Source organism: Castor canadensis, chromosome 19 (genome assembly GCF_047511655.1).
Source record: "Castor canadensis chromosome 19, mCasCan1.hap1v2, whole genome shotgun sequence".
Classification (NCBI taxonomy): Eukaryota; Metazoa; Chordata; class Mammalia; order Rodentia; family Castoridae; genus Castor; species Castor canadensis.
Window position 1 is genome coordinate 27,798,507 of NC_133404.1, and position 27,217 is coordinate 27,825,723.

The following is a 27,217-nucleotide window of genomic DNA, read 5'->3' on the forward strand; positions in this document are numbered from 1 at the left end:
CACCTAGCTCCTGTACCGTACAGAGCCTGGATGATGCCCCTTCATTCTTCTGTCACTCTGTCCTCTCTTTATCTAAACAGAGAGGCAATTTATATCCCATTTGTCTTAACAAGGAGAAGCAAACAGGCTCCTTCTGTGAAGAGGGGCAGCTCCTAGATTTCTAGGCAGGGGGGATGGGCCACCCCGGAGGAGAGGGCAGCTGGCAGATGCAGCCTTCCCTCTGCGGACAGTAATGGGTTTCATTGACTTCCGGCCTCCCAGAGATGTTTGTGGAATTGAAAAGTGCTCTGAGACCACAGGGTCAAAGAGAATTGGCTGCCTGTTAATCACCAGATGCTCTCCTGCTCCCACAAAGGGAGGTGGCCCAACAGGCCACATAGACAGACATGCTCGCCTGGGCTTCTCTTGGGCAGATTGTGTTTGTGTAAGCACTTGTGGGCTGGAGGTTGGTGAGCTAACAGGAGCTGACATGAGAGGCTCTTCTCACCTAAGGTCTATGAAAGAAATCTCAGAATTCCTGGCAGTTTTGGAAAACGGTGTCCTTTGGGTCTTAGGACCCGTGTTACCATCCTGTGGCATATTCTGTTCTTCAGAGAAAGAAAGAAATGCTGGTAAAACATGAATCAACATCCTGGTGTGCAGCATGGGGTGGCACTCTGGATGTCACAGTCATTCCAGAATCTGCTGCTAGCACTCAGAGGCCTTGAGAAACTGGGGATCTTGTTGGGAAGAACAGAGCTCTGAGTAGGCAGCATCCCCAGCACTCTGTTCCCCACTGCGGAGTGCACAGAGGACATCAATCATTCTACCCAGTCACTCTTCTGGAAATAGGAAGAGCAGCTCACAAAAGGAGGGTGGGGATGCTGGTTGAGAGCAATCCCAGGGTGGAGCTGGAAGTCTAGAATGGCAGCAAGCAGGCTCTCGGTGGGGAGGGGCTGATGGCAGAGTCGCCCTCCTCTCTCCAAAGCAGCCATAAAGAATCACACACTTCTTTGGAGTTTCAAGATTTCAGATCCACCTGCCACCTTGCCTGGTAACCCTGCTGCTTACAGGACAGAGCTACTTGTTTGCATGCCTTCCCAGGGCAGCCTTTCATCCAGGTCCCTCCCCTTGTCCACTACTCCATCTCTGGCCCTTCCTGGTGACACCCTGGAGGCCTTACACCCACACATCCCTCTACCATCCATTTTCTCTCCTCTTCACCAAAAGTAAGTGGGTCCTTGTGGCAGCAGAAGCTAGGTCCTTATTAAGAATGGAAATTCTTAAGATATCCTCTTCCCCCACCCTGGGGGTGCGCCAGTCATCAGGATTTGATTGACAAGTCTCTGGGGGACTGGGATGCCCATTGGTATTAAAATTCATGGCCAATACCCTGCTATACCTCTCGTGCCCCACCCGGGCTTCTACCCAGTGCAATCTGGTTCCTACCCCACTACCTCCTGGTTGCAGCTGCTCCTACCCAAGTCATCACCAGGTGACCAGGTGGATCACAGCCTCTGGACAGTCTCTGTCCCATCCTTTCCTTCCTGCACTGTTGGTTCCTGCAAATCCAGGCTGCCTGAGAGTCTCACCTGGTGCTCTGCTGTGTGGGCAGGAGTCCACCTCTTCCACCACATGCAATAATGTCGTTCTGTACCCTCAGCCAGGCCCCCTCTCCCCTTGCTAGTTCTGCAGGCTTTAGGGACGATCTCTGTGGCAAACTTTGCTATCTCTAAAGTCCCCAAATGTACACCCTGGCGGGCACTCACTGGGATTGATGACCCTGGAATCTATACCATACTTACTTTCTCTTCTTCCCTCCCTCCCTCCCTATGTCCCTCCCTCTCTCCCTCCTTCATTTCCTTCCCTGAGCCTTGTGCAGGCTGTTCCCTCTCCCCATGACACACCCTGCCTCTGTCCCCCATTTGTGTGCCTCATATATGCCTTGCCTACACTCTGAGGTCTCCCTATACCCCCACTCCCCCACTGTGCCTAATCTGAAACCTCTGCAGATCCTGCTCTCTGAACAATGGTTCTCTGACACAGGACTAAGAAGAGCAGCATCTGTTGTTTGCTGGAAGATTCCACTGTGTACAGACACACGCAGAAGGCCTCAGCAGAAGGTGGTTACAGGCGACAACTATCCCAACTCCAGCCCTGGCCTGATACTTCCTGAAGGCAGGCCAGGAAGGTTTTCTGAGCACTTCCACAGAAACAGGTCCTGTCCAGGCCCCAGGCCTCACCTGGCTGGCGGGTGTCTGGCTCACCACAGCCTCGTAGGGTGGGGGCAGCTCAGCAGGGTACAGCATGCCAGGGCTGTTGATGGTAACATCGTACAGAGTGCTGAATGGTGAGGAAGCAAAGTCCAGGTGGAGGCCCCTGGAAAGGCAGAGCCATCTGTCACATTGTCATTCACAGAGTCCCTCTCGTCCAATACTTGTCATGTTTGAGAAAGAAAAGCCTGATTCACTGGGCAATTTTGACTTCTGTCCTTCTGAAAAGATGCCCATATTTTCAATATACTCTTTAGCCTTTTCTGTTAAAATTAAAATAATCAAACAGCCAATGGAATCTTGAATTAAATTTTCCATGCTAAAAGAGTGGTCATCATTCAATAGGAGTTTCAAACATTTGTGAACACAACAGAGCCACTCTTGTTAGCCTGTGTTCTCCCTTGGGTGACACTGCAAAGATGAATAGGGATGTTCTATTTCAAAGTCACCTCTTCCTTTCACCCTTCCTTCTCTGGTCTCATCAAATATACTTTTCTATGCGTGCTCTTAGTTCTGCTCAGGTACCCCCGCTCCCCTACAAAGCAACAACCAGTTCAAACCCCCACCCCACTCCGCCCAGGATGCTTCCTGTCGTGGTGGCTTTAGCACTCACAAAGGGGATCAGGGGAAGACCAACCTGTGGGCCTCGGCTGAGGGCGTGCAGGTGTACTCGGGAGGGTAGTAGGGTGGAGGTGGGAGGGGGGCGATGAACTCATCGAAGTCCAGAGTCTGGTGGAGGACAGTGCCATGCGGAGTCACGCAGGCAGGATTGGCAGAGTGTGACCTTTGCGGAAAGAACTGGAGGACACAGAGAATGACAGTTATTTGGGACATTTTGTGTGGCTCATGTCTCATTAAGCTAATTGCACATAAGCTTTGATGATCAGTGTGGAAAGTCTGCAATTTCATCTGTCAAGCCATGACTGCTAATCCCACACTTCGGAAGGATGGCTCAGTGAGGAACGCCTCACCTCAGATGTCTCCTTTAGCCCCATTTCCCACACTGTTATGTGGAAAACCTTTTTTGGGGGGAGGAAAAGTACCATCTGGGAAGTCTTTAATACTCCTCAAACTCTGAAGTTGAAAGGTCTATGCCGTTCATGGGTTCAGCCAGCGTCGTGAAGTATGCTCATGAGAAAACCCTAGGCCCTCAAGATGTACCCTCACCAAGTTCCTACTGTGAAACAAACTCAGGAAACAGCCCATGCATCCACCCTTTTTAGAGCCTTGCAAAGTGCATTACTGTGTTAAAGGCTCTGATAAGGCCTGTGTTGAAAAAAAATTTTTTGACCTTTCAGCTGTTTAACCCAACACATCTTAAATATTTCACTTATGGGTCCCTTTGGACACAGGGTCTCTCTCTCTCTCTCCATATATATATATGTATTATATATGTATATATATGTATTTATATATGTATTTTATATATAATATATTTATATATATTTTGCAGTTCTAGGAAACCCACATGCTCTGTAAAACACTGCTCTAAAGAAGAAGAAACTCATTCACAAATTCCTTGAATGCTGAGATGCTGCTTAAAAAACTGAGGAAATCTCACTTCAGCAAAATGAATGTTGATTGCCTGGCTTTGCATTTCTGAAGTACTAGCGTGTATCTTTTTCTCCTTCTACCCTTAGATCACTTCTGCCAGGGACACCTGTGCCATGGGGATGCCTGGAACACTGCTCCATTGCTTTCAATGCAGAGTTTACAGGTGTGAAAAGACCCTATACTATGAAGATTCCATGCTCTGGGACCTCCCACTGCATGGCAGGTGAAGTAAGGAGAGGAACAGAGTGGACAGTAAGACAAAGACCCAGAGTCACTTGTACATGGTCAAGTGCAACTGGTCCAGTAGAAAACTGAGTCTCCAAGCAGTATGGGGACCCAGGGGCCATAAAGCGTGCATGAAACAGATGACATTTGAATGGCCCTTGAAAGACTGCTAGAACCTCAAGGGGTGGGAAGAGAGCACTCAGGCTTGAGACCAGGGGGACCTGCTGCAGAAAAGCAATAGATAAGGCTCCAGAAGTCAATTCTGAATTCTGGGCATATAGTAGGGAGCCAGTGAAGGTGTCGGAGCTGGGGAGCAGTGTGATTGAAGGTGCATGGTGGAAGCACTTTCCGGAAGCAAGGCTGGAGTTGCTAAGGACCAGGAGGTCAGGACTGTTTTGCACTAGTGTGGGTGAGGTCACTGTTCTAAATGTGGTCAGATGCTGTGAAACCCTCATGATCTAGGCTGACGGAGAAAGAATGGCAGCCATGTCTAAATGTGATCTAACACATCAGACTAAAGATGGCTCCTGTGGGTTGTCCTAATACACAGCACATTCCCTGCCTTTCCAGCTCTGGCTAACCCACAACCATGTTTGTTTAACTATCTGTAATTAGAGGCAGATCAATGGCCAGGAGCTGGTTGAATGTGTGCTGTTGTCCTTTGTCTTGGGAGCTGCTAAGCCTTGAGCTCACTGAATAAAATTCAAGTGACAGGGTGAGGCAAATATCCTTGAGGTTTAATAAGGAAGTATTTTGAATTAGTCTCTATTAGAAATTAGACAAATCAATATATATTCAAGCAAACAAAATGCAAAAGCCAAGATACTTTCCTATTAAAGGTACAATTTCCCAGGATGTAAGAACAAGCATTTTCAGAACAGGGAGAGGTAGGTCCAGATGACTCCATTAAGCAGGTTTCAGTGAGTAGATGCTGCCGGACACCAAAGACTTTATGAAGGACAGACTGCATCTGCTCTATGCCTCATTTTGCCTTCACAGAAGCATTCCAGACTTGGCTCATTTCAAAGACAGCCTTTTACCTTGGCTTTCTGGCCTCCCCAGGAAGGAGCCTCCAAGTCACACTTCACCTCTTCCTTGTCTTTCCCACCATAAGGGCAATCAGCATCTGCTTTGCAGCCCAGGGCACCAGCTCCGTCCTTGCTCATGAAAGGGCTGAAAGCCTGCAGACTACAATTCCCAAGCTCCCTTGCCAGCTGGCTCCTTGCCAGGTTCTGCCAGTTGGGGGCACTAGAAGGAAAGAACTGGAAGGCAGTTGTGAGACCTCAGTCACCATGAGGTGACTCTTCCTCCTTCCCTTCAGATACCCCAGCTGTAAGGGGTGGTAGCTACCTCCTGCCATTATTTATCTGTGCAAACTCTGCACCCCTTTTGTTCCTTCAGCCTTCAACACCTGGGTAACCAGCTCTCCATATTAACTGTTCAGAAACACCAAAGGTGATTTCTTTTCCTTAGTGTGTGGGTGTCTGTGTTTTATCTACCTGTGTATTCTTGCTTGGGGCACAGCAGGTGCTCAGTGACCATATGTTGGGTGGACGGACAGACAGACACCTCCTCATTGTGATTCCCCTGCTCAGACTCCATTCTTTTCCCCCTGCGACTAATGAACAGCTATGGAGCAAGCTACCTTGATTTTTTGCCTTTGGAATTCAGTCTTCATCGGGCTAGCAGAGCTATTTTTGGAGCAATCCGAGGAGGTCACACTGAGGTAGAATAGATAGATGAGGAGACAGGGTAATTATATTTTAATCAATATTTAAAGGGCCAGACTCTGACATTGGAACAAGGAGATCCAGAGTGACTGGTCCCCTCCCAACTCCTTTTAATGCTAAGTTACAAAAACTGGGAGACAAAGAGGAGCTACCTGCTTCTTGTTTCCTCTTTGAGATGTTAAGAAGCTGCAAATCCTTGGATGGGTGGAGAGTAATCATGTGTAGCAAAAGAAAGTTCTAAAGTACACTTATTATCTCTGATTTGGGTGGGCTAGGATGGACCCCTTCTTGTTTTAACAGCCATCTGATCCAACCAGACCCTGGGGTGGTAACTGCTCACCCTGTGGATCTCTGCTCCTGCCACTGACTGCCATCTTCCTCCTAGTGCCAGAGCACTAGGAGTTTCCCTACACAAGACAAAGCCAGTTTTAGCTGCCACTGTAATGACATAATGACGTAGAGATGCAGACAGGAAGACCTGGTTGCTTTAAGAAAGCCAACCTGAGTACTTTGGAAAGCCTCAATAAAGAAGACTAGCTAAGAAGAAATTGCTGCTAAATTGGGTCTGAGCACAGTAGTGCTAAGGGAGTGAGAAGAATCATAAGAATCCCAACTATCTAGGGGTATTCTTCACTCTGATTGCTTCCCAAGGCTCACTGCACCTGAAAAGAATGGAACCTGGAAATCACAAGTGGTGCAATTTCCATGATATTTATGTAAGAAATACAACAGGACACACCAATCAGGCCCATAATGAAAGGGAGAATCATGACCTCAAAATCACACAAACCATGAACAAATGCTCATAGCATATTTAAAGTCAAAGTAAGATGTTTGTAATATGTCTTCATTTTGTTGGTTGTCTGCTTTGACTAACTGTTGATTAATTAACAGCCCATTACTCCTGGTCTGATAGATCAATAGTACTTCTGCCCAAAGACTGTTCTGTTGAGCCCAGGCCTTTAAGGATGGTCACTGTGAGTCCAGTGTCTTCATAGAGAAGACACTGGTGAGCAGGTGACATGGGGCTTGGGATGGGGTTATCTCTGAGTGGCCTGCACCCCATACAAGTTCCATGACCACAGTTCCCATGCCTGTGGAAGCACAGAGCTACCTGCCTTTCTAAGGGAACTTCAGTTTATGAGGCACACGACTGGAGGTGAGAACAGAAAGGGCAATAATGTAAGATGAAGTTAACATGCGAGTGTCTGATGGGGTGCATGTGATAGTGGACGATGTTCCCGAGGCGACAATGGCTGGTGATGAAGGAAATGGGGAAGAAAATCATGCAACAGAAAAATGGAAAAACGAGATTATATCCAAAAGAAAACTAAGAGAATGATATTATAGACACTAAGGAGTTGAAAAGCCTTGTCTACTAACCTCTACCAATAAACCGAATTGTGTCAGGAGGTGGTCTTTTGCCAATATTCCCACACATGTTAGAGTAACTCGCTTTATGGGCTCTGATAATGGGTGTTGCACTTTGCATCTCATGTATAGATAAATTCATGATGTCAGTTCCAACAACAATTTATTATCCTCAAGTGCTGATTTGTACAAATAAGAATGATGAGTTCTTTGGAGGGCTCGATCTCATGATCCTAAATTCCTAAAAATGCTGAACTTGTAGCACCACACAGAAGATGTCTGTTGATTAATCAAATCAATGAACTGATGAGTGAGTGAGCAAATCAGTGAATAAACAATAAGCAGATATATCAATCAATGACACAAATCTAGGACTCTCCTGAGAAGCTGAAGTTACAGCTAGAATTTGTTCATTTGCATAAATGTTAACATAGGAGCCTCAGCAGAAATCATGACTGGGGTTTCTTCTGCCAACACTGTCCAGGGCCACAGCATGGTGATTGGACTAAATTTCGTCCCCTTGGCCCAGCACCCCTGTGCAGTGAACTGCTCAACAAGGTGCCCAAGAAGGGCCTCAGAGCTGAGGCCACGGGTCAGGAGGATCCCATAGGTTCTTTCTGAGAAAGGAAATCAGTATTGGCTCATCAGGAAAAGGCGGCAGGGGGCCTTCCACACACATGCTCACAGTAGTCCTCCCCCAATAATACCATCACCATAAATTAGGCCTCTCAGGGCTGGGATTAAGCTCAATTGGTACAGGGTTTGCCTAGTGTGCCTGATGTCTTGGGTTCAATTCCCAGTGCGACAATAAATAAATACATAAATTAGTGTTTCTTACTTTGAAAGTCTTTAAAAATATAACATCAGAATGATGAGCTAGTGAACAAGAGTCACAGCTGAGTTCAGCTAACGAAAATTCAGCCAGAATTAAGATGTCCAAATAGGGGAAGATGAAGAAAACAGAAACAGTGATAAGCAGAGCGTGTTAGATAGAGTTAAACTTAAAGGGGTGCACAAAAATAGAAAGGGATGCTGTGATTGGGAGATTGAAGATAATTAAGTTTGGAAGGCCATGTCCATGAGAGAAGCCTCGGGAGTAGAAATAAGTATTCTAAGTCATTTGAGGAAAACTCAGAAGTTGGCTGTGGTGTGATGGGAGGAGGGAAGTGAATACATTCCAAAGGAAGGACTGGGTAAGAAAAAAGCCAAGATTGTGAAAACATAAAAACACCAGTGCTCACAGATGCCAAAAGACACTATACTTCCCAGATCAGTAGTTGGTTGTTAAATGAACAAGAAAAATTATTGCAGGAATCTCTCTCTCTCCTTTCTCTTTCTCTGTCTTTCACACAGACACTGAAACAATACATACACACTTTATAAATTTTATTTTAACATATATAATATACATGGACAAATTCCTAGAAAGACACAAATTGCCAAAACAGATACAAAAATAAATAGAAAATATAAGAAGAAAACATATTGAATTAGTAACCAAAAACTACCACAAGGAAAAGTCCAGGCTTAGAGAGTTTCACCAGTGAACTTTATCAAACACTTAATTAATAATTAATGCCAATTCTTGAAAAATGTTTCCAAAAAATAGGATGGGGGCATGGCTAATGTGGTAGAGCTCTTGCCTAGCAAGTGAGAAAGCCTGAGTTCAATCAACAAAAGTGTAACACTTGTACACTGAAAACTACAATGTAACCTGAATGAAACTAAAGAAGATCTATATAAATGAAAAGACATTCCAAGTCCATGGATTTGAAGACAATGTTGTTAAAGATGACGGTACACCTTAAATTTATCCACAGACTTAATACTATCCCAGTGAAAGTCCCACTTAGATTTTTAATTTTTTTGGCAGAAATTGACACACTGATGTCAAAGTTCATATAGGAATGCAAGGGCACCAAATCTCCACAGTAGTCTTGAAAAAGAAGAGTGAACTTGGAGGACTCACACATCTCAATTTAAAATCAAGGCTGTGGGGTACTGCCACAAGGACAGACATATAGATCAGTGAAACAGAATTGAGAGTTCACTAATAAACCCATATATCTATAGTCAACTGATTTCACCAATGTTATCAAGACAATTCAATGGGGAAAGATTTTTCATTTCAACAAATGGTACTGAGAACAGAATAAACCTGAACCTTAACCTCACGGTTATAGGCAACAATCAGTTCAAATGGTTCAAAGACCTAAGTGTAACAGCTAAAACCATTAAATTCTTAGAAGAAAGCAGAAATAAATCTTCATCAACTTGGATGAGGCAATGGCTTCTTAAATCGGACAATAAAGGCACAAGAAACTAAAGAAAAAATAGACAAATTGAATTGCAACCAAATTGAAACTTTTGTGCTTCCAAGGACACCATCAAGCAAAAAGATAACAGGATAAGAAAGGCTTTTTGCAAATCGCATATATATATATATATATGCCCAAGAGAAAAATAACACACATGTCCACACAAAAACGTGTACAAGGATGCTCATAATAGCATTTTTCATAATAGCCAATAAGTGGAAATAACCTACATGACCATCAACTAATGAATGGATAAATTAAATGTTACGTATTGACACGTGGAATGGGTACAAGAGGAAGGACTGAGCAGAGGGACAGAGAAAAGGAGAGAGGAAAAACGGAAGCTAAGACTACCACCCTATTTATATAAGCACTTAAGAAATGATGGGATAAATGGAAGGATTCTGCAAACTTTTAGCATTGGTTTCTTCCACGGGGCTGGAAAGGGAGATTAACTTTTTCTTTATATACTGCTATATTATTTGACTTGCTTTAGTGATCATATACTACTTTTTAAATTAAAGAATCAAATGAAATAAAGTAAGAAAATCAAGAAATGACTCTAAAGCATCCTCCTAAACATCCCAGCTCTGGGTCCCACCCCTTGGGCTTCCCTGCTTCTCCAAAGTCACAGCCTGTGCAGTCAACCTGGCCCAGCCTCCCACCCATATGCCAAAGCCAATCTGCACGTGGCCACCATGCTTCATCAAAGCCCATTCCCTCAGTGGCTTTATGAGGGCAGAAGGGCACAAACAATCTTATTTAGAGCAGAAGAAATGGACACCAATAGGCAGTAAGGTATCCACAGTCGTGTGCTGGTCTCATAAGCACCATGGTCACATACCACCCTTCCCTTCTGCCTCCTCCATGACACTGGAACTTAGCAGCATGGCTGAATCTTATTATGAGAGCAGAGTCCTTGTGTGCCCCCAGCACAAGGCCACACAAGATGGAGGCCTCACCAACAGGAAACTCAATTATTTCTACTTCCAAGCGGGGGAGCTTCTGATGTCAGCTTGCTATATGATTTGTCCCTAGGCGTTCATTCATGTGGTGGAAGTTTGGTCCTCAGTATGGTGGTATTGGGAGGTGGTATGGAACCTTCAAGGAGATGGACCTAATGGGAGGTGGTCAGGTCACTGGGGGCAATGCTGTTGGAAGGGATTACAGCTGGCCTCTCAGAGAGTTAGTTATAAGGAGCAAGCCTGGCTCCTGATTTCCTCTGATCGCTTTCTCTCTCTTTCATATATGTTACTTCAATTACAGTGCCATCCGCCATGATGTGACATTGCCAAAGGTCCCCACAAAAGCAGGGACCATACTGTTTGGTCTTTCAGTCTACCAAACTTTCCTTTTTCTTTTCTTTTGGTAGTACTGAGATTTGAACTCGGGGCCTTGCACTAGGCAGGTGCTCTAGCACTTGAGCCCTCAGCCTTTCTTTATAGAGTACCAGTCTCAGGTATTTTTTTAATTGCAACAGACATCTGACTAAGACACAATGTTGTAATTGCGACAGTACTTTTGCATAGTAATTCACAGTTGGTAAAGTACATCAAGACAGCATTGCAGTTTAGTCATTGCTGTGATGTCCCTTAACAAACTAATATTCCCTCCACATTAAAAAACCAATATAGAGCTGGGAGTGAAGTTCAATGGTAGAGTACCTGCCTAGCATGGGTAAGACCCTGGCTATGACCCCCAGCACTGCAATAAAATAAAATAAAATATAAACTAAAGATCAACATAGATCATAGTTTCTAAGTGATCACCAGGTCATCTCATTAGTTCCATTTCATAGGTGAGGAAACTAAGGCACAGGTAGGTGCAGTGATGTGGCCAGAGTTACCTTCTTACATGGAGGAAGTGGAGGTCAGGTGCAGACACACCTGACTGTAGACCCATGACTGCAGGCCAACTCCAGTTCCACACACTGTGACCTTACAATGACCTTGCACATTGCTATTATAATTGCATATGCTTTCACAGCTAGAACCCACTTCATTCTTATTTAGTTGGTGATTTTTCTCTTCGATGTGTACACCTAGAGAAATGCATACGTTTAGCATTTGCAGCCCTTCGGTTCTGTTACTTTGTTTAAATTGGTGTGATATTTACAGATCGATAATAAAATCGGCTGAGGTGAGTAGAAGCCCCTGGTACTTAACCTTTCCTTTACACAACAGGCTAGAGAAAATTGCCAACACTAAGCCTCGACGAACAAGGCCAAAAGTTCATCCTGCTGAATAACTACTTAATTAGACACCTTTCAGAGCACTGCAACCCCTCAGAAAGGTCAGCTGGCTGTGACAGCTGTGCAGATATATGCCAGGAAGGGAGGGGGGCTGTACATGGCATACGATTAGAACCAACAGATTTTTAATGTTTTGCCAATGATGTTCTCTGGCCCTATATCTAGATTAACTGATGGATTGCCACCAGGTGGATGAGAAAGATTTTGTTTTAAAGCCTACTGCAGAAACAACTTGACTTTTCCATGAGATGCACACAACATTGGGTGGAAGACAGGAGAGGTCCTAGGGGGCAGCTCACGAGAGATGGAGACAGAGACAGTGCTGTGGTTTGAATGTGACTTGGCCCCACCAAAACTCATACAGAGGCTGAATTGTCTAGTACAGTGGTGTGGGGAGGCAGGGCCTAGTGGGAGGTGTTTGGGCCATTGAGGGGGGCCCTCACCAGATCAATGCCATCAGCTTTCATGAGATGGTGTAAGTTACCTCTGAAGTGGGTATGATAAAGCAAGTCACTCATGTTTTGTCTTTTCTACACACACCCACTTCTGTTGTGGGAATTACAATCTGACATAAGGGACACTGAGGCAGATTAGCAGATTAGCAACTTTTATTGTGCCAGCACAGACCCAGCAGACTCGTGTCCAAAGGCTGAGCCCCGAGAACAAAGGGGTCTCGCCTTATGTATCCTTGCAAGCAGGTTACAGAAGCAGAAAGCAAGGTCTAATCCATATATGGTTATATTCAATTCTGTAGGTTACTTTACCCTAGTGCTACGTAACTTTTCCCCTCCCCAGTGCTATGTGACCCTCTCCACGTTCAGATTTCTCAGGTTTTATCTCTCTGCTATGCCATCCCTACCTTCCTGCTACTTTATCAGAACTCAGGCCTAGTCTGTTTTCTTCTGATCATCCTCCCTGCTACACTTCCCTTCCTCCTTTTGCCATGAGACCCTCACCAGAAGCCAACAAGATGCAGTTCTTAATCTTGGACTTCCAGCCTCCAGAATGTGAACTAAATAAACCTCTTTTCTTTATAAGTTAACAAGTCTTGGGCATTCTATTAAAGTATCAGAAAACAACTAAGAGAGGCAGAGAGAAAGTGAAGGAGGTAGACAGGCAAAGAAAGAACAAGAGTGAATGGGCATAAGAGAGATTCCTACCCTTAGTGTCAGAGAACATCTTCCTGTCGGCATCTTTACTGTGCCGAGTTTAGTGGTAACATATTGAGCAGTGGGCTGTGCTCCATTCACACTGAAACAGTGAAGAGTCTTCATGATTTACAAAGTGTAAGTTTATAAATGTGCACTAGCAAGGGTGTGATCCCTGCTGCCGGCCTTCCCTTACCACCCGGGAGCAGCAGCTCCAGGGTACCAAATGATGGCCAGTGACCTGCCACTGGATTATGCGCTTAGGGTTAATTAGAAAATTTAAAGAGCAAAGAATAACAGTGGAAGGGGGGCAATGACAGAGGTGACTCCATTTTGGATGAGAGAGGCACTTTAAAAGCAGCTATCTAAAGAGGCATAGGAAACAGGCTTTTCAGAGAAAAATAACAAAATGCAGCTGCAAAGTGTGGGTCATGGGCCTCAAGGTTAGAATGAGCCAGGCAAACTTCTAAGACCAGGGCAAGCTGACCAGACCCTCCTAAAATGTCCAGTTTGAGAAGAAGAGGGACAGACTAGTGGTTGGATTTAATGAGAAGTTGTCTAGGCACCAACCAATCACAAATATAGTTTCAAGGTAGAATAGTTGGACCTAAGCCAGCTATTGCCCTATATCCTCTCCTAGACTGCAGCCTTTCTTTGGCTTAATTCTTTCACTAAGTCCCACCAGTCAGGGGGCTTTGCTATCCTTTCAATAAATGTTGTGCTAGTTTGAACTCTTAACTCCTGGTCTGGGGTCTTCAGTCAGGACATGAATTTGGGATTAACAATCCAGTACCAACAAATTTTTTCAATTTGAGAAGAATCCATCTTAATAAACTTCCTTTATTAAGAGAGAGTTCTGAGCGTGAGGATGGCCCAGGGGATGCCAGGGGCACATACCAGTGGCTATCTAGGAGAATGAGAAAGTCACAGGACTCTGTATCAACACAGAGCTCCAATGGCATCTGTAATCAACAGCACCAAACCAGGCACGAGGTGATCTCCAAGGAAGTCCAGGTGCCATTCACTGATAGGGCCCATCATCTCCACCCTACTTCTAGCTTCTAATCAAAAGCATCCATTGCTGCGGTGGTCTCAAGCTGTCCAGAGGAGGGAGGATCAGTCCCATCACTTTGAGTGGGCTTGTGCAAGGTGTGGGGGGTCACTCACCATCTGCAGGACGTCGGAGGACACCATCTGCATACAGCACATGGCGGTGGCCAAGGCACACACGATGGTGGAGAGGACATTGAGGGCACACACGCTGAAGAGGAGATCCTGTGAGAAAAGATGCCAGAGAAGGTCAGTCGGCTCATTCTGGTGACCCAGATGGCAGAGTCCTGGCATGAGAGAAGGCGACTGCCATCTGCATCGTGGGGGTTTGTTTTGTGTGGGTGTTTCAAAAATAACCAAAATTTGCCTCCGAAATACCCACATTTATTTATTCTGTTGCAACACTGATCAAATTATTCTTAATACTAAATGATATCTTTTATAATTTTGATAATTATTAGGTAGTTGATAAAATGTCTAAGGAAATCTTGGAATGGTGAACAGATGAGGAGTTTGTAATTTTTATCAATCACACATGCCACTCAAAGTTCTGAGGAGTGTTTGATAAATGCCCAGTTTTTAAAGGAAACCTTCTATCTTGAGATAATTGTAGGTTCATATGCAGTTAAAGAAAGACAGCTCACACCTTTAATCCTAGTTACTTGGGAGGCTGAGATTGGGAGGATCATATTTTGCCCAGTCTCAAGCAAAAAAAAAAAAAAAAAAAGCTTGCAAGATTCCATCTCAAGAGAAAAAAAGCTGGGCACGGTGGCACACCTGTCATCCCAGTGACTATAGGAAGCATAAACTAGGAGGATCGTGGTCCAGGCTGGCCTGGGCAAAAAACAAGACCCTCTCTCCAAAATAAGCAGAGCAAAAAGAGCTGGAGGTTGGCTCAAGCAGTAGAATGCCTGCCTCGCAAGCACAAAGCCCTGAGTTCAAACCCCAGTACCACAAAACAAAAAACAACAGAGATCCTCTGTACTTGAATGGTGGCACCTTGTAAAGCTATAGTACAATGTCACATCCAGATGTGAAAATGATCCAGTCAGGACACAGAACAATTCTGTCATCAGAAGGCTCCCCATTCTGCCTTTTATAGACACACCCAATGGTCCCCCTGCTCCAACCTTCCTAAGTTCTGTTAACCCTGGTTTGTCATCTATTTTTATGATGTTACATAAATACAAACACAGAGTCTGCAGCCTTTTGTACTTGGCTTTTATTATTCAATATAATTTGTGGCATATTCCTGCAGGTTGTCAGGTGTACCACAGCCCATTTTTTTTGTATTGCTGAGTAATATTCCAGGGACATGCTACAGTTGGTGTCAGCATCACCAGCTAGGAGCATCTGGGATGTTTTCGGTTTGGGGCTGTTACAAATGAAACTGCTGTGAACATTGGTGTGCAAGTTTTTTACATCAAAGCTAAGTTTTTAGTTCTCTGGGGTAAAAGTCCAAGAATACAATTGTAAGTATAGTAATTGGATATTTAATTTTGCAAGAAACTGTCAAACTGCCTTCAAGTGCTGGACCATTTTTCATCTCTACCAGGGACGTAGGAGTGGTCTATTTTCTCTGCATCATGGCCAACATTTGGTGACACAACTTTTGTTTTTTTTGGTGGTACTGCGTGTGAACTCAGGGCTTTGTGCTCTACCTCTTAAGCCATGCCCACCATCCTGTTTTGCTTTTGTTATTTTTTGAATAGTGCCTTGCTTTTATGCTCTGGTTGGTTTGGACTGTGATCCTCCTATTTACGCTTCCCTGAAGATGGGATTTCAGGTGCTTCTCATGGCACTTGGTTTTTTTATTGGTCGAGATGGGGTCTCTGGGACTTTTTGCCTGGGCTGGCCTTTACAGTGTGATCCTCCTGATATCGACCCCTTGAGTAGATAGGTTTACAGGCGTGAGTCACTGCATCCAGCTGGTGTCACTTTTATTTTAGCCATTCTGAGAGGTGTGTACTGAGACACCATTGTGCCTTTAATTTGCATCTCCCTGATGAGTAGTGATGATGAACAGTCTTTCACATGCTTATTTGCAATCTGCATATCCTCTTTAGTAAAACATCCATGTCTTTTGCTCATTTCCCATTGGATTTTTACTGTTGAATTTTTAAAAGTTCTTTATTCGGATATGCTGTTTGTAAGTTTTTTTTTCCCAGACTGTAGCTTGTGTTTTCAAGAAGTTTGAACTGCAATAACAAAAATGCCATCAGCTGGTTGGTGGTTTGTTTTTTTCCTCACAGTTCTGGAGGCTAGGGATGTAATATTAAGGCATCTGGTGAGGGTCTGCCTCCTGGTTGCAGACTACCAACCTCGCCCTGTGTCCTCACTTGGTGGAAACAGGGCAAGTGAAAGCTTTCTAATAAGATCATTAATTCCATTCATGAGAGATCTGTTCACATTACCAAATCACCTCCCACAGGCCCTGCTTCCTTATAACACCATATTGAGGGTCAGGATTTTAACACATGGATTTTGGAGGGATGCAACCATTCAGTCAGTTGCACGTGTATTCACAGAATAAGATTTTAATGTTCTAATGTCCATCATATCACCTTTGGCTCCTGTGGGTCATGCCTTTGGTGTCAGGTCTAAGACCTCTTTGTCTAGCTCTAGATTCAAAGTATTTCTCCCACGATTTTTTTCTAAAATTTTATAATATTGTTTTACATTTATGCCTATAGCTCATTTTGAGCTAATTTTTGAATAAGGTATATGAAGTACCAGGCTGTGAATCTCTAATCTTGTTGGGTGGTTCTTTTCCCAGACTCAAATAGTTTCTTCCCAAGCATGTGCCAACCAGTATTTAGCAGAATACCAGACGAGACTTCTGGAAGGACCCCATAGCTCTCTCAGCGCATTTCTGCAGCACTCCATCCTGAGAACTCTAGTTTTCATGTCCTGCTCCTACCTTATACTCTCAGCTCTGTCTCCCCAACCCAGGGAGTCTCAGGAAGACTTCGGAGTTCCCATTTTACCTAGAAACTCTCTTAAGGCAGCCAGCTGGGACAACTGGAGGGCTCCTCAGGATGACCATCTTTTATTGCCCAATATTCAGTATTGTCACATATTTTGTCCATTTTGGGGTTCCTTCAATCAAGAGGTTAAATCCAGTCACTTGTCACTCCATTTTGACCAGCTGCTCTGGGTGGCTTTTTGTTTTTGTTTCCTAAGTGGTTGTCACAGGATTTAGCAAATCGCCCTGGGCATGCTATGTTTGGTGCTCTCATGTGTCCTCACTGCTCCTGCAGCCACTAAATATGGAGCAGGACAGGCATTCAGTCATGGCAAACAGGAGGCTTATATGGGGCTGGAGAGAGACTAAGTAATTTATATTTTGTGCATAATGGATACCATGAAGATGTGTGATGTTGTGATGATACAACCTGTTTTTACAAATGATGGATAATTATAGCTTTGCAGGGCTTAGCTGTAGTCAGTGTTCAGCAAACATCTGTTGAATGAGAAACAGAAAACATGGAGGTGACCCATGAGTCACTACTGGAGTACATGGAGGAAGAAGCATGGAGACAAAAAGTATAAGAGAGACTTCAATGCCCAAAACAACAGGGCTTAGCCAAGAGTAGGGGGTGACTGGGATGAGGAAGAAGAGATAGCAGGAGATGATTCGGCTAAGTGTGAACGTGAAGCCAGCACTTGGACCAGGGGGTCATGAGAGATGAATATTCCTCACCAGTGCTGCTTGTCAGGGAGCCCGGCCCAAAGGTATGTTAGTGAACAGTTGGAAATTTGGGTCAGGAGCTTGGAACAGTGGTCGGAGATGCAGGTGTGGATTAGGAGTTGTCCTATGACCCTGACTTTGTTGATGTGCCTATGTGTCTGATAGCCCCTCTCTTTACTCATTCCCATCTCTAGATCCACCAGACTCCAGGGGTTACTGTCTCCCACCAACTCCCTGCAGAAGAAGGCATTTCTTCAATGAAATTAGCATTCTTACCTTAGTCTTACACCAGAGAGATACACTGAAAAGTTATATAGAACTCTTAAATATATATGTACATATATCATTTATTACATCTCTCAGCGATAATTCAAAACTATAACTAAAACAATGGCACCTGTCAATGTGATGAATATCTATACTTTATAGTCAATCTGAAAATTTCAATTTTATTGACATTCCATTGTCACTGAAATGAATGTCCTTCTAAAAATGCATTAATTTTGTGCATATTCCCATTTACAACAAAATAAAACCACTTAAAAAAGAAACTCAAATCATAACCTTTTGTGTGACTATGCATCCTGAGGCAAATACTGTTTTATGTTTTATGAAGTATATTTGTTTGAAACACAGGCCAAGAAAACTTCTCTTTGCTCCCCTTCTCTAGCTGCATTTAAATACTCAAATACATTTTTTTCCTAAGCATCACACATGCAGAATTGTGCTTTCATGTTTCTTTTAAATTCTTTTCTGGCTTAAATAATGCCTTTGCCTTCTTGACAGCTTTACTAGAAAGCCCTCTGCAAGCACTGAATCTATGTTCTCTAAAATTCCCTTTACAGTGTCATTCAAAGTGTCAAGTGTCTGAAAACAAAGTAAATCACTGCTAATATTGAATTTGCTGCTGAGTATCATGCATACTTATTTTTGAAGTTATTAGCTTCAAACTGATAAAAGTTATGGAAACCATGATAGAACAAATCACAAATTGAACAAAAATGAAGAAAAAAAGTTTTAGATACTTATGCAAACCTACAAATGATGAATTCCTTTAAAATCCTCTCCAGTTCAAGTAAATTGTGGATATTAATAACACAATTAACAGAGAAAGGTGACAGTCATGAGAACTTACAGATGCCTATACACTAGGAAACATGAAGAATTCAAGACTTAGATTCCTTTTCTTGTTGAAAATACTGGGGTACAGAGGACAGACTCTAACATTTTTTTCTAAAAGTTCATTCACTAGTGGTTTTTTTTTTCTACATTTTTTTTCTTTGAACAAAGAAGGAGGTGATTATCAGTCACGGTATTATAATGGAAGGCAAAACAATAAGCGGCCTCTAGCATAAAACAGTGAAGAGACAATATCCAACAGTACTTGTATGTGGGATGTGGGTTAAGCTTTATCTGAATTATCCTCTTTAATGCCTGTTCCATTCATTATTTATTGCCTTGTGATATTTGACACTGGCGATGGACTCTTACCTGATATTTACTCCAGTTCTGTGTTGGGAGAGGGTCTAGGCATGCCCTCCATTCCTGCTGGGTATACCAAGTATATAAACCTTGACTACTCTTTACCCAGCTAATTGGCCCAGGTTGTGTTTGCAACATGTAACCTTGAGGAAAGAAGCAACATTTTCCCTAGAGAAAGTGTACATTTACTATAAAGGCAGTAGATTCCCCAAGCTCCATATTCCTCTCCTACAATGTAGCCCACTGTATGTGCAGGCATCCTCAATGGGTGCTTTTCATCAGCCCTGGGGATGAGAGGGGTTTGGGGAGCAGACACAAAGCAGCATAAATCTCTAGCTACTGCTTTTGTCATGAGTTATGAAGTCCCTATCTCTGAACCAGAAGCCTCATGTCTTCTGCCTGAGAAGCAACAGCAAACAGTACCAGGCTAGCTTGATAGCTTGAAAGGGGCTAAAATCTCAGACCCTCTGGTAGGAATAGACAGTACATTTCCATTTCCATCTTGAAAGAACATTAAGAGCAGAGTCCACCCTGTCTTTTACTACTCTGTATAGTAGAAGAGTAAAATAAAGTGATTGCTAAATATTTGTTTGGAGTTCTATGGGATATCTCATTGCTCTCTGAGTTTTAAGTTCAGACTAGAAGGAAATGATAAACTTAATTTTCAACCACATAGAGAAAAATTCATCTTTATCTTTAAATAAAGTAATGCAGAAATAAGACTCAGTAAGAAGGAAAACAACAAAAAAAAGAAAACCCCAAATCCTTGCTGTAGCATGACCAGTGTGTGTGTGTAAAATTTGTGACTTTTACTTTCCATAAAATTTCTCAAGTGATGACACACATCTTGGAACAGGTCCTGAGCCATTTAATTTGCTTCTGTAAAAAGCAGTTATTGGATACTGAAGTCTTTGTGACTGGGTTGAATACTGATACTACAAAGGGAGTGCTAAAATTAGGCTGTCACATAAAGAAGGCAAGAGATTCATGGAGGATCCTGTGTAAGCTATAATTTTAAGGAACAAACATTCCATTTAAGATTGCTAAAAATGTAAGTGAATTTTGGTCTTACTTAGACCACTCAAGCAGTGTCAGTAATGCCAATGATGCTACAAAGACAAGATTACTCCTCACACAATATTTGCTCTTTGCTGAATGGCACCTTTAACTCTGGCTAAGGACCTATGAGGAAACATACATACTCTTCACAATGGTACAAAGTGCACCTTATTCAGTAATTGAAAACCTGTCCTTTGCTCTCTGGAGCCATAGCTTTTAGTCTTTGTTTAATGGCTGTAAATTGCCTAAGCTATAATCTGTGTAAATAACTGAAAATCATAGGTTTTCAGTAAGAATTGTTTTCTTACAATTCTATAAAGTTTTAAGATGAAAAAACTGTTTGCCACTTTTCTGATATTTAAGGACAGGTAATAAGGCAAAGATGTCTATGTGTATGAACACATGTAGGAATCTGTGTCCCTGTATGTTTATGAATGAATATATAATCTACTTTTATAAATTCTATATTTGTGATTCTAACTAGTTTCTAACTTTAAAACATTATTTTTAAATTTTTGACTTTTCCTAAATTAATGAAACTGTGAAAGAAAAATAAGCAAGCATTGTCAAGAACTTTTTGAAAAGAAAGGTCTTGCACACATCAAAATGTATAATAAATCTATAATAATAGACTATTATGGTATCAATAAAAGAACAGAAAAGGTCGGACAGAGATCCTTTATAATATATAATAAAAATGGTGAATTATATAGCTTGTATTGAAATAATTGGATGTCTTCTAAAAACAAGCAAAAGAGATTTAGATATGAAAAGGAACAGAGAGGAAAATTCTTCTTATAAACTGAGATGTAAAAATCCTAAAGAAAATGCTGATAGTGGGGGAAGATGGTGGCTAGAGGGAGGAAGCAGAAAGCGTGCCTCCTACAGTGAAATCTTGGAGAGACGCTGGAGACACACCTTGCAGGCAAGGCTACGGAGAAGAGGCAAAACTTTGACCCCTCCACACCTCCAGCCTGTGCAGAGCATCCCCACTTCACGTTAAATGGAGAAACCAGGAGGGCCCCCGGGCTGCCAGACGTGTGTGCCCAGACGGCTTGGAAGATGTGGACAAGGTGAGCTAAGTGGTATGGGGTACTCCCACAGACAACCCTGGGCCAGAGCAGCATAGCCCCTGGACAGACCGACCCCCCCCAGGGAAAAAAGAGAAACTGAGTAATAAGCAATCAGAACAATAAAGACACGTAGCAAAGAGGGTGGGGCATCCTGAGCTCCAAAGAGGGGGGAGGGGAATCCCTCCCGGAACTGTAACTAAACAAGCCGGGCCTGGCCGGAGAGGGCGGGAGCATGGGCGCGTGCCCAGCAACCAGGAGCAGGAGAGCTTGTGAGCGCGGAGGAGGGAGGAAAACTCCACAGGAGAGGGGAGAAGACCCACTTCCCACGTGAGCTGTAAACAAACACGCAGGCTTGAAAAAGTGGGTGCACTGTCACCTCCCCCAGTGCTTGGAAAGGGGAAAGCTTGTAGCAGAGGCTCCCGCACAGGAGAACTCTGAGTAAACAAAGCCTGCTGGGACAGGTGAGTGCTAAACTCACCCCAGAGATCTGCAAAAATAAGCCTCCAGCAACAGCAGGCTGACAACAGTGGGCAGGCAAGCAATAGCTGCAGATACCATTCTCAGAACTGTCTCCAGACTCTTTTTTTCTCTCTCCATACATTTGAAGAGACAAGAACCAAACTACACCTGCGTGCTGAAAAACTTACTGAAACTGTATTGCATATGAACTTAGGACACTTGGTGGGGTTTTTGTTTTGTTTTGTGCAGTTTTGTTCTACTTTATGCATCCCCTTTGATGAGACAACTACAGAATAACATCTGAGGCACCATCTCCAGGATTGGAGACTGGGATGGACACCAAAATTATTAAGACTGAAATTTCATTGCATTTGAACTTGGAGGTTTTTATTTTTTATTTTGTTTTATTTTATTTTATATATTTTTTTCTTTCATTTACTTATTTTTTTATTTTTATTCTTATCTTTACTCTTTTTATTTTTTATTTTCAATCTCTCTGTCTCTCTAATGCCTTTTCAGCTTACGGATGATTAGTACACTGTCTCCCCCTGTTTATATCTTTGAAACTTTTTTTGTTTGTTTCTTTGTTTTGTTTTTTTCTACTTGATTATTTGTTTTCCCCTTTTCCTTTAACTTCTTTGCTTTCCATTCCCTCTCACCCTTCCATTCTAAATATCACTAGTGCTATTATTACAAGCCAGAAAATACTTAATTGCACACAGTACAGGGACAGTAACAACACCAAGGGCAATAATGGGAAGACAGAAAAAACAGGGAAACCAGTTTCCCCACAGCAAAATATTAGTACAGAAACCGGAGGGAAATGAATAAAACACATACTCTGATCCAGACTCCAACAAAATGAAGATAAACTATGCCAAAGAACCCAATGGAGCCCACAAGAATAATTTAAAAGAAGACATACTACAGGTACTCAATGAGAATTTTATAGAGATGTTACTGGATATGGTCAACAAAAATGTACAGGAGACACTCAAGAACTTCTAAGACAACAAAAATAGAGAATTTGAAAAAGCAAAAGAATAAAGGAAACCATAGAAGCACTGTATAAACACCAAAGTGAGACAAAGAGCATGATTAATAAACACAAATGAACTCAGGACAAAAAATAGACAACATAAAAGAAGAAACCACCCAGGATATGGAAAACCTCAGAAAAAAGAACAAAACAGAACTGCAAAACAAAATGGAAGGCCAATCCAGAAGAATAGAACAAACAGAAGACAGAACCTCAGAACTCAAAGATGAGATGGCAATTAAAGGAAAAACCAAAGAACTATTAATTAAACAACTCAAGACCTGTGAAAAGAAAATGCAAGAACTCACCAACTCCATCAAAAGACCAAACTTGAGAATCAAGGGCATCGAAGAAGAAGAGGTGCAAGCAAAGGGAATGCACAATATATTCAACAAAATAATAACAGAAAATTTCCCAAATCTAGAGAAAGATATTCCCATACAGATGGAAGAGGCCTCCAGGACACCAAACAGACCAGATCAAAATAGAACTACCTCATGACATATCATCATTAAAAAAACAAGTTAGAAACTAAGGAAAGAATATTGAAGGCTGTAAGAGAGAAAAAACAAATAACATACAAAGGTAAACCCATCAAAATCACGGCAGACTTCTCAACAGAAACATTAAAAGCAAGAAGAGCTTGGAGTGAGATCTTCTGGGCACTGAATGAAAATAACTTCAACCCTAGGATGCTCTACCCAGCAAAACTATCATTCAAAATAGATGGAACAATAAAAGTCTTCCATGATAAGCAGAAACTAAAACAATATGTGACCACAAAGCCACCACTACAAAAGATTTTTCAAGAGATTCTGCACACAGAAAGTGAAACCCAACATAACCATGAATGGACAGGCAGCACCAAACTACAGGAAAAGAAAAAGCAAGAAAGTAGAGAGTAACCTCAACTTAGGTACACACAATCAAACCTTCAAACAACTAAGACAACTAAATGACAGGAATCACCACATACCTATCAGTACTAACACTTAATGTTAATGGACTTAATTCCCGTCAAAAGGCACCATTTGATGAACTGGATTAAAAAGGAAGATCCAACAATTTGTTGCTTACAGGAGACCCATCTCACTGACAGAAATAAGCATAGGCTTAGGATGAAAGGCTGGAAGAAGATTTACCAAGCCAATGGTCCCTGAAAACAGCAGGAGTAACAATACTTATCTCTGACACAGTAGACTTCAAACCTACATTGATCAAATGAGATAAAGAAGGACATTCCATACTAATAAAAGGGGAAATAGACCAAAAGGAAATAATAATTATCAACCTATATGCACCCAATGTCAATGCACCCAATTTCATCAAACATACTCTGAAAGACCTAAAGGCATATATTAACTCCAACACAGTGGTTGTGGGAAACTTTAACATCCCATTATCATTAATAGATAGGTCATCCAAACAAAAAATCAATAAAGAAATCCTAGATCGAAAATATACAATAGATCAAATGGGCTTACTTGATGTCTACAGAACATTTCATCCAACTTCTACACAATATACATTCTTCTCAGCAGCCCATGGAACATTCTCCAAAATAGATCATATCCTAGGGCACAAAGCAAGCCTCAGCAAATATAAGAAAATAGAAATTACACCATGCATTCTATCTGATCACAATGCAATAAAACTAGAACTCAACAACAAAAATAAAGACAAAAAACATGCAAACAGTTGGAAACTGAATAACTCACTGCTTAATGAACAATGGGTCATTGATGAAATAAAAGAGGAAATTAAAAAGTTCCTGGAAGTCAATGAAAATGAAAACACAACCTAATAGGACCTATGGGACACAGCTAAGGCAGTCCTGAGAGGAAAGTTTATAGCCATGAGTGCATATATTAAAAAAACTGAAAGATCCCAAATCAATGACCTAATGATATATCTCAAGCTCCTGGAAAAACAAGAACAAGCAAATCCCAAAACAAATAGGAGAGAAATAATAAAAATAAGAACTGAAATCAACAAAATAGAAACCAAAAAATCCATACAAAGAATTAATGAAACAAAAAGTTGGTTCTTTGAAAAAATAAACAAGATTGGCAGACCCCTGGCAAACCTGATTAAATGAGGAAAGAAAAAACCCAAATTAGTAGAATCAGGAATGCAAAAGGGGAGATAACAACAAACACCATGGAAGTCCAGGAAATCATCAGAGACTACTTCGAGAACCTATATTCAAATAAATTTGAAAATCTGAAAGAAATGGACAGATTTCTAGACACATATGATCATCTAAAATGAACCAAGAGGATAATCACCTAAATAGATCTATAACACAAAATGAAATTGAAGCAGCAATCAAGAGTCTCCCCAAAAAGAAAAGTCCAGGACCTGATGGATTCTCTGCTGAATTCTATCAGACCTTTAAAGAAGAACTGATACCAACCCTCCTTAAACTGTTCCATGAAATAAAAAGGGAAAGAAAACTGCCTAACACATTTTATGAAGCCATTATTACACTTATCCCAAAACCAGGAAAAGACACCTCCAAAAAGGAGAACTATAGGCCAATCTCCTTAATGAACATTGATGCAAAAATCCCCAAGAAAATAATTGCAAGCCGAATTCAACAACACATCAAAAAGATTATTCACCACGACCAAGTAGGCTTCATCCCAGGGATGCAGAGGTGGTTCAACATACGAAAATCAATAAACGTAATAAACCACATTAACAGAAGCGAAGACAAAAACCACTTGATCATCTCAATAGGTGCAGAAAAAGCCTTTGATAAGATCCAACACCATTTCATGATAAAAGCTCTAAGAAAACTAGGAATAGAAGGAAAGTTCCTCAACATTATAAAAGCTACATATGACAAACCTACAGCCAGCATTATACTTAACGGAGAAAAACTGAAACCATCCCCTCTAAAATCAGGAACTAGACAAGTATGCCCACTATCTCCACTCCTATTCAACATAGTACTGGAATTCCTAGCAAGAGCAATTAGGCAAGAAGAAGGAATAAATAGGATACAAATAGGTAAAGAAGCTATCAAAATATCCCTATTTGCAGATGACATGATCCTATACCTTAAAGATCCAAAAAACTACTCAGAAGCTTCTAGACATCATCAATAGCTACAGCAAGGTAGCAGGATATAAAATCAACATAGAAAACTCATTAGCATTTCTATACACTAATAATGAACAAACTGAAAAAGAATATATGAAAACAATTCCATTTACAATAGCCTAAAAAAAAATCAAATACCTAGGTGTAAACCTAACAAAAGATGTGAACGACCTCTACAAGGAAAACTATAAACATCTGAAGATTGAGGAAGACTATAGAAAGTGGAGAGATCTCCCATGCTCATGGATTGGTAGAATCAACATAGTAAAAATGTCTATACTCCCAAAAGTAATCTACATGTTTAATGCAATTCCCATCAAAATTCCAATGACATTCATTAAAGAGATTGAAAAATCTACCGTTAAATTTATATGGAAACACAAGAGGCCACGAATAGCCAAGGCAATACTCAGTCAAAAGAACAATGCTGGAGGTATCACGATACCTGACTTCAAACTATATTACAAAGCAATAACAATAAAAACAGCATGGTACTGGCACAAAAACAGACATGAAGACCAGTGGAACAGAATAGAAGATCCAGATATGAAGCCACCCAACTATAACCAACTTGTCTTTGACAAAGGTGCTAAAAATATACAATGGAGAAAAAGCAGCCTCTTCAACAAAAACTGCTGGGAAAACTGGTTAGCACTCTGCAAAAAACTGGAACTACATCCATGTATATCACCCTATACCAATATTAACTCTAATTGATCAAGGATCTTAATATCAAACCCCAAACTCTAAAGTTGGTACAGGAAAGAGTAGGAAAACTCTGGAGTTAGTAGGTATAGGTAAGAACTTTCTCAGTGGAACCCCAGCAGCACAGCATCTAAGAGATAGCATAGATAAATGGGACCTCATAAAACTAAAAAGCTTCTGTTCATCACAAGAAATGGTCTCTAAACTGAAGAGAACACCCACAGAGTGGGAGAAAATATTTGCCAGCTACACATCAGACAAAGGACTGATAACCAGAATATATAGGGAACTTAAAAAACTAAATTCTTCTAAAACTAATGAACCAATAAAGAAATGGGCAAGTGAACTAAACAGAACTTTCTCAAAAGAAGAAATTCAAATGGCCAAAGAACACATGAAAAAATGCTCACCATCTCTAGCAATAAAGGAAATGCAAATTAAAACCACACTAAGATTCTACCTCACCCCTGTTAGAATAGCCATCATTAGTAACACCACCAACAACAGGTGTTGGTGAGTATGTGGGGAAAAAGGAACCCTCTTACACTGTTGGTGGGAATGTAAACTAGTACAACCACTCTGGAAAAAAATCTGGAGGCTTCTTAAAATACTAAACATTGATCTACCATTTGATCCAGCAATACCACTCTTGGGGATATACCCAAAAGACTGTGACACAGGTTACTCCAGAGGCACCTGCAC

General features: G+C 41.8%; 1 protein-coding gene across 4 annotated transcripts in view; it reads right to left on the reverse strand.

Annotated features, from left to right (window-relative positions):
* Positions 1 to 27,217, reverse strand: part of Entrep2 (endosomal transmembrane epsin interactor 2) — a 469,028-nt gene that overhangs the window by 13,588 nt on the left and 428,223 nt on the right. For all 4 annotated transcript variants that reach the window (XM_074061963.1, XM_074061962.1, XM_074061964.1 and 1 more), the window contains exons 5-7: positions 14,017 to 14,124; positions 2,890 to 3,050; positions 2,223 to 2,358 (exon numbers count right to left, since the gene is read on the reverse strand). In XM_074061963.1, the coding sequence (XP_073918064.1) occupies positions 2,223 to 2,358; positions 2,890 to 3,050; positions 14,017 to 14,124 (405 nt within the window). The remainder of the gene's footprint in view (positions 1 to 2,222; positions 2,359 to 2,889; positions 3,051 to 14,016; positions 14,125 to 27,217) is intronic.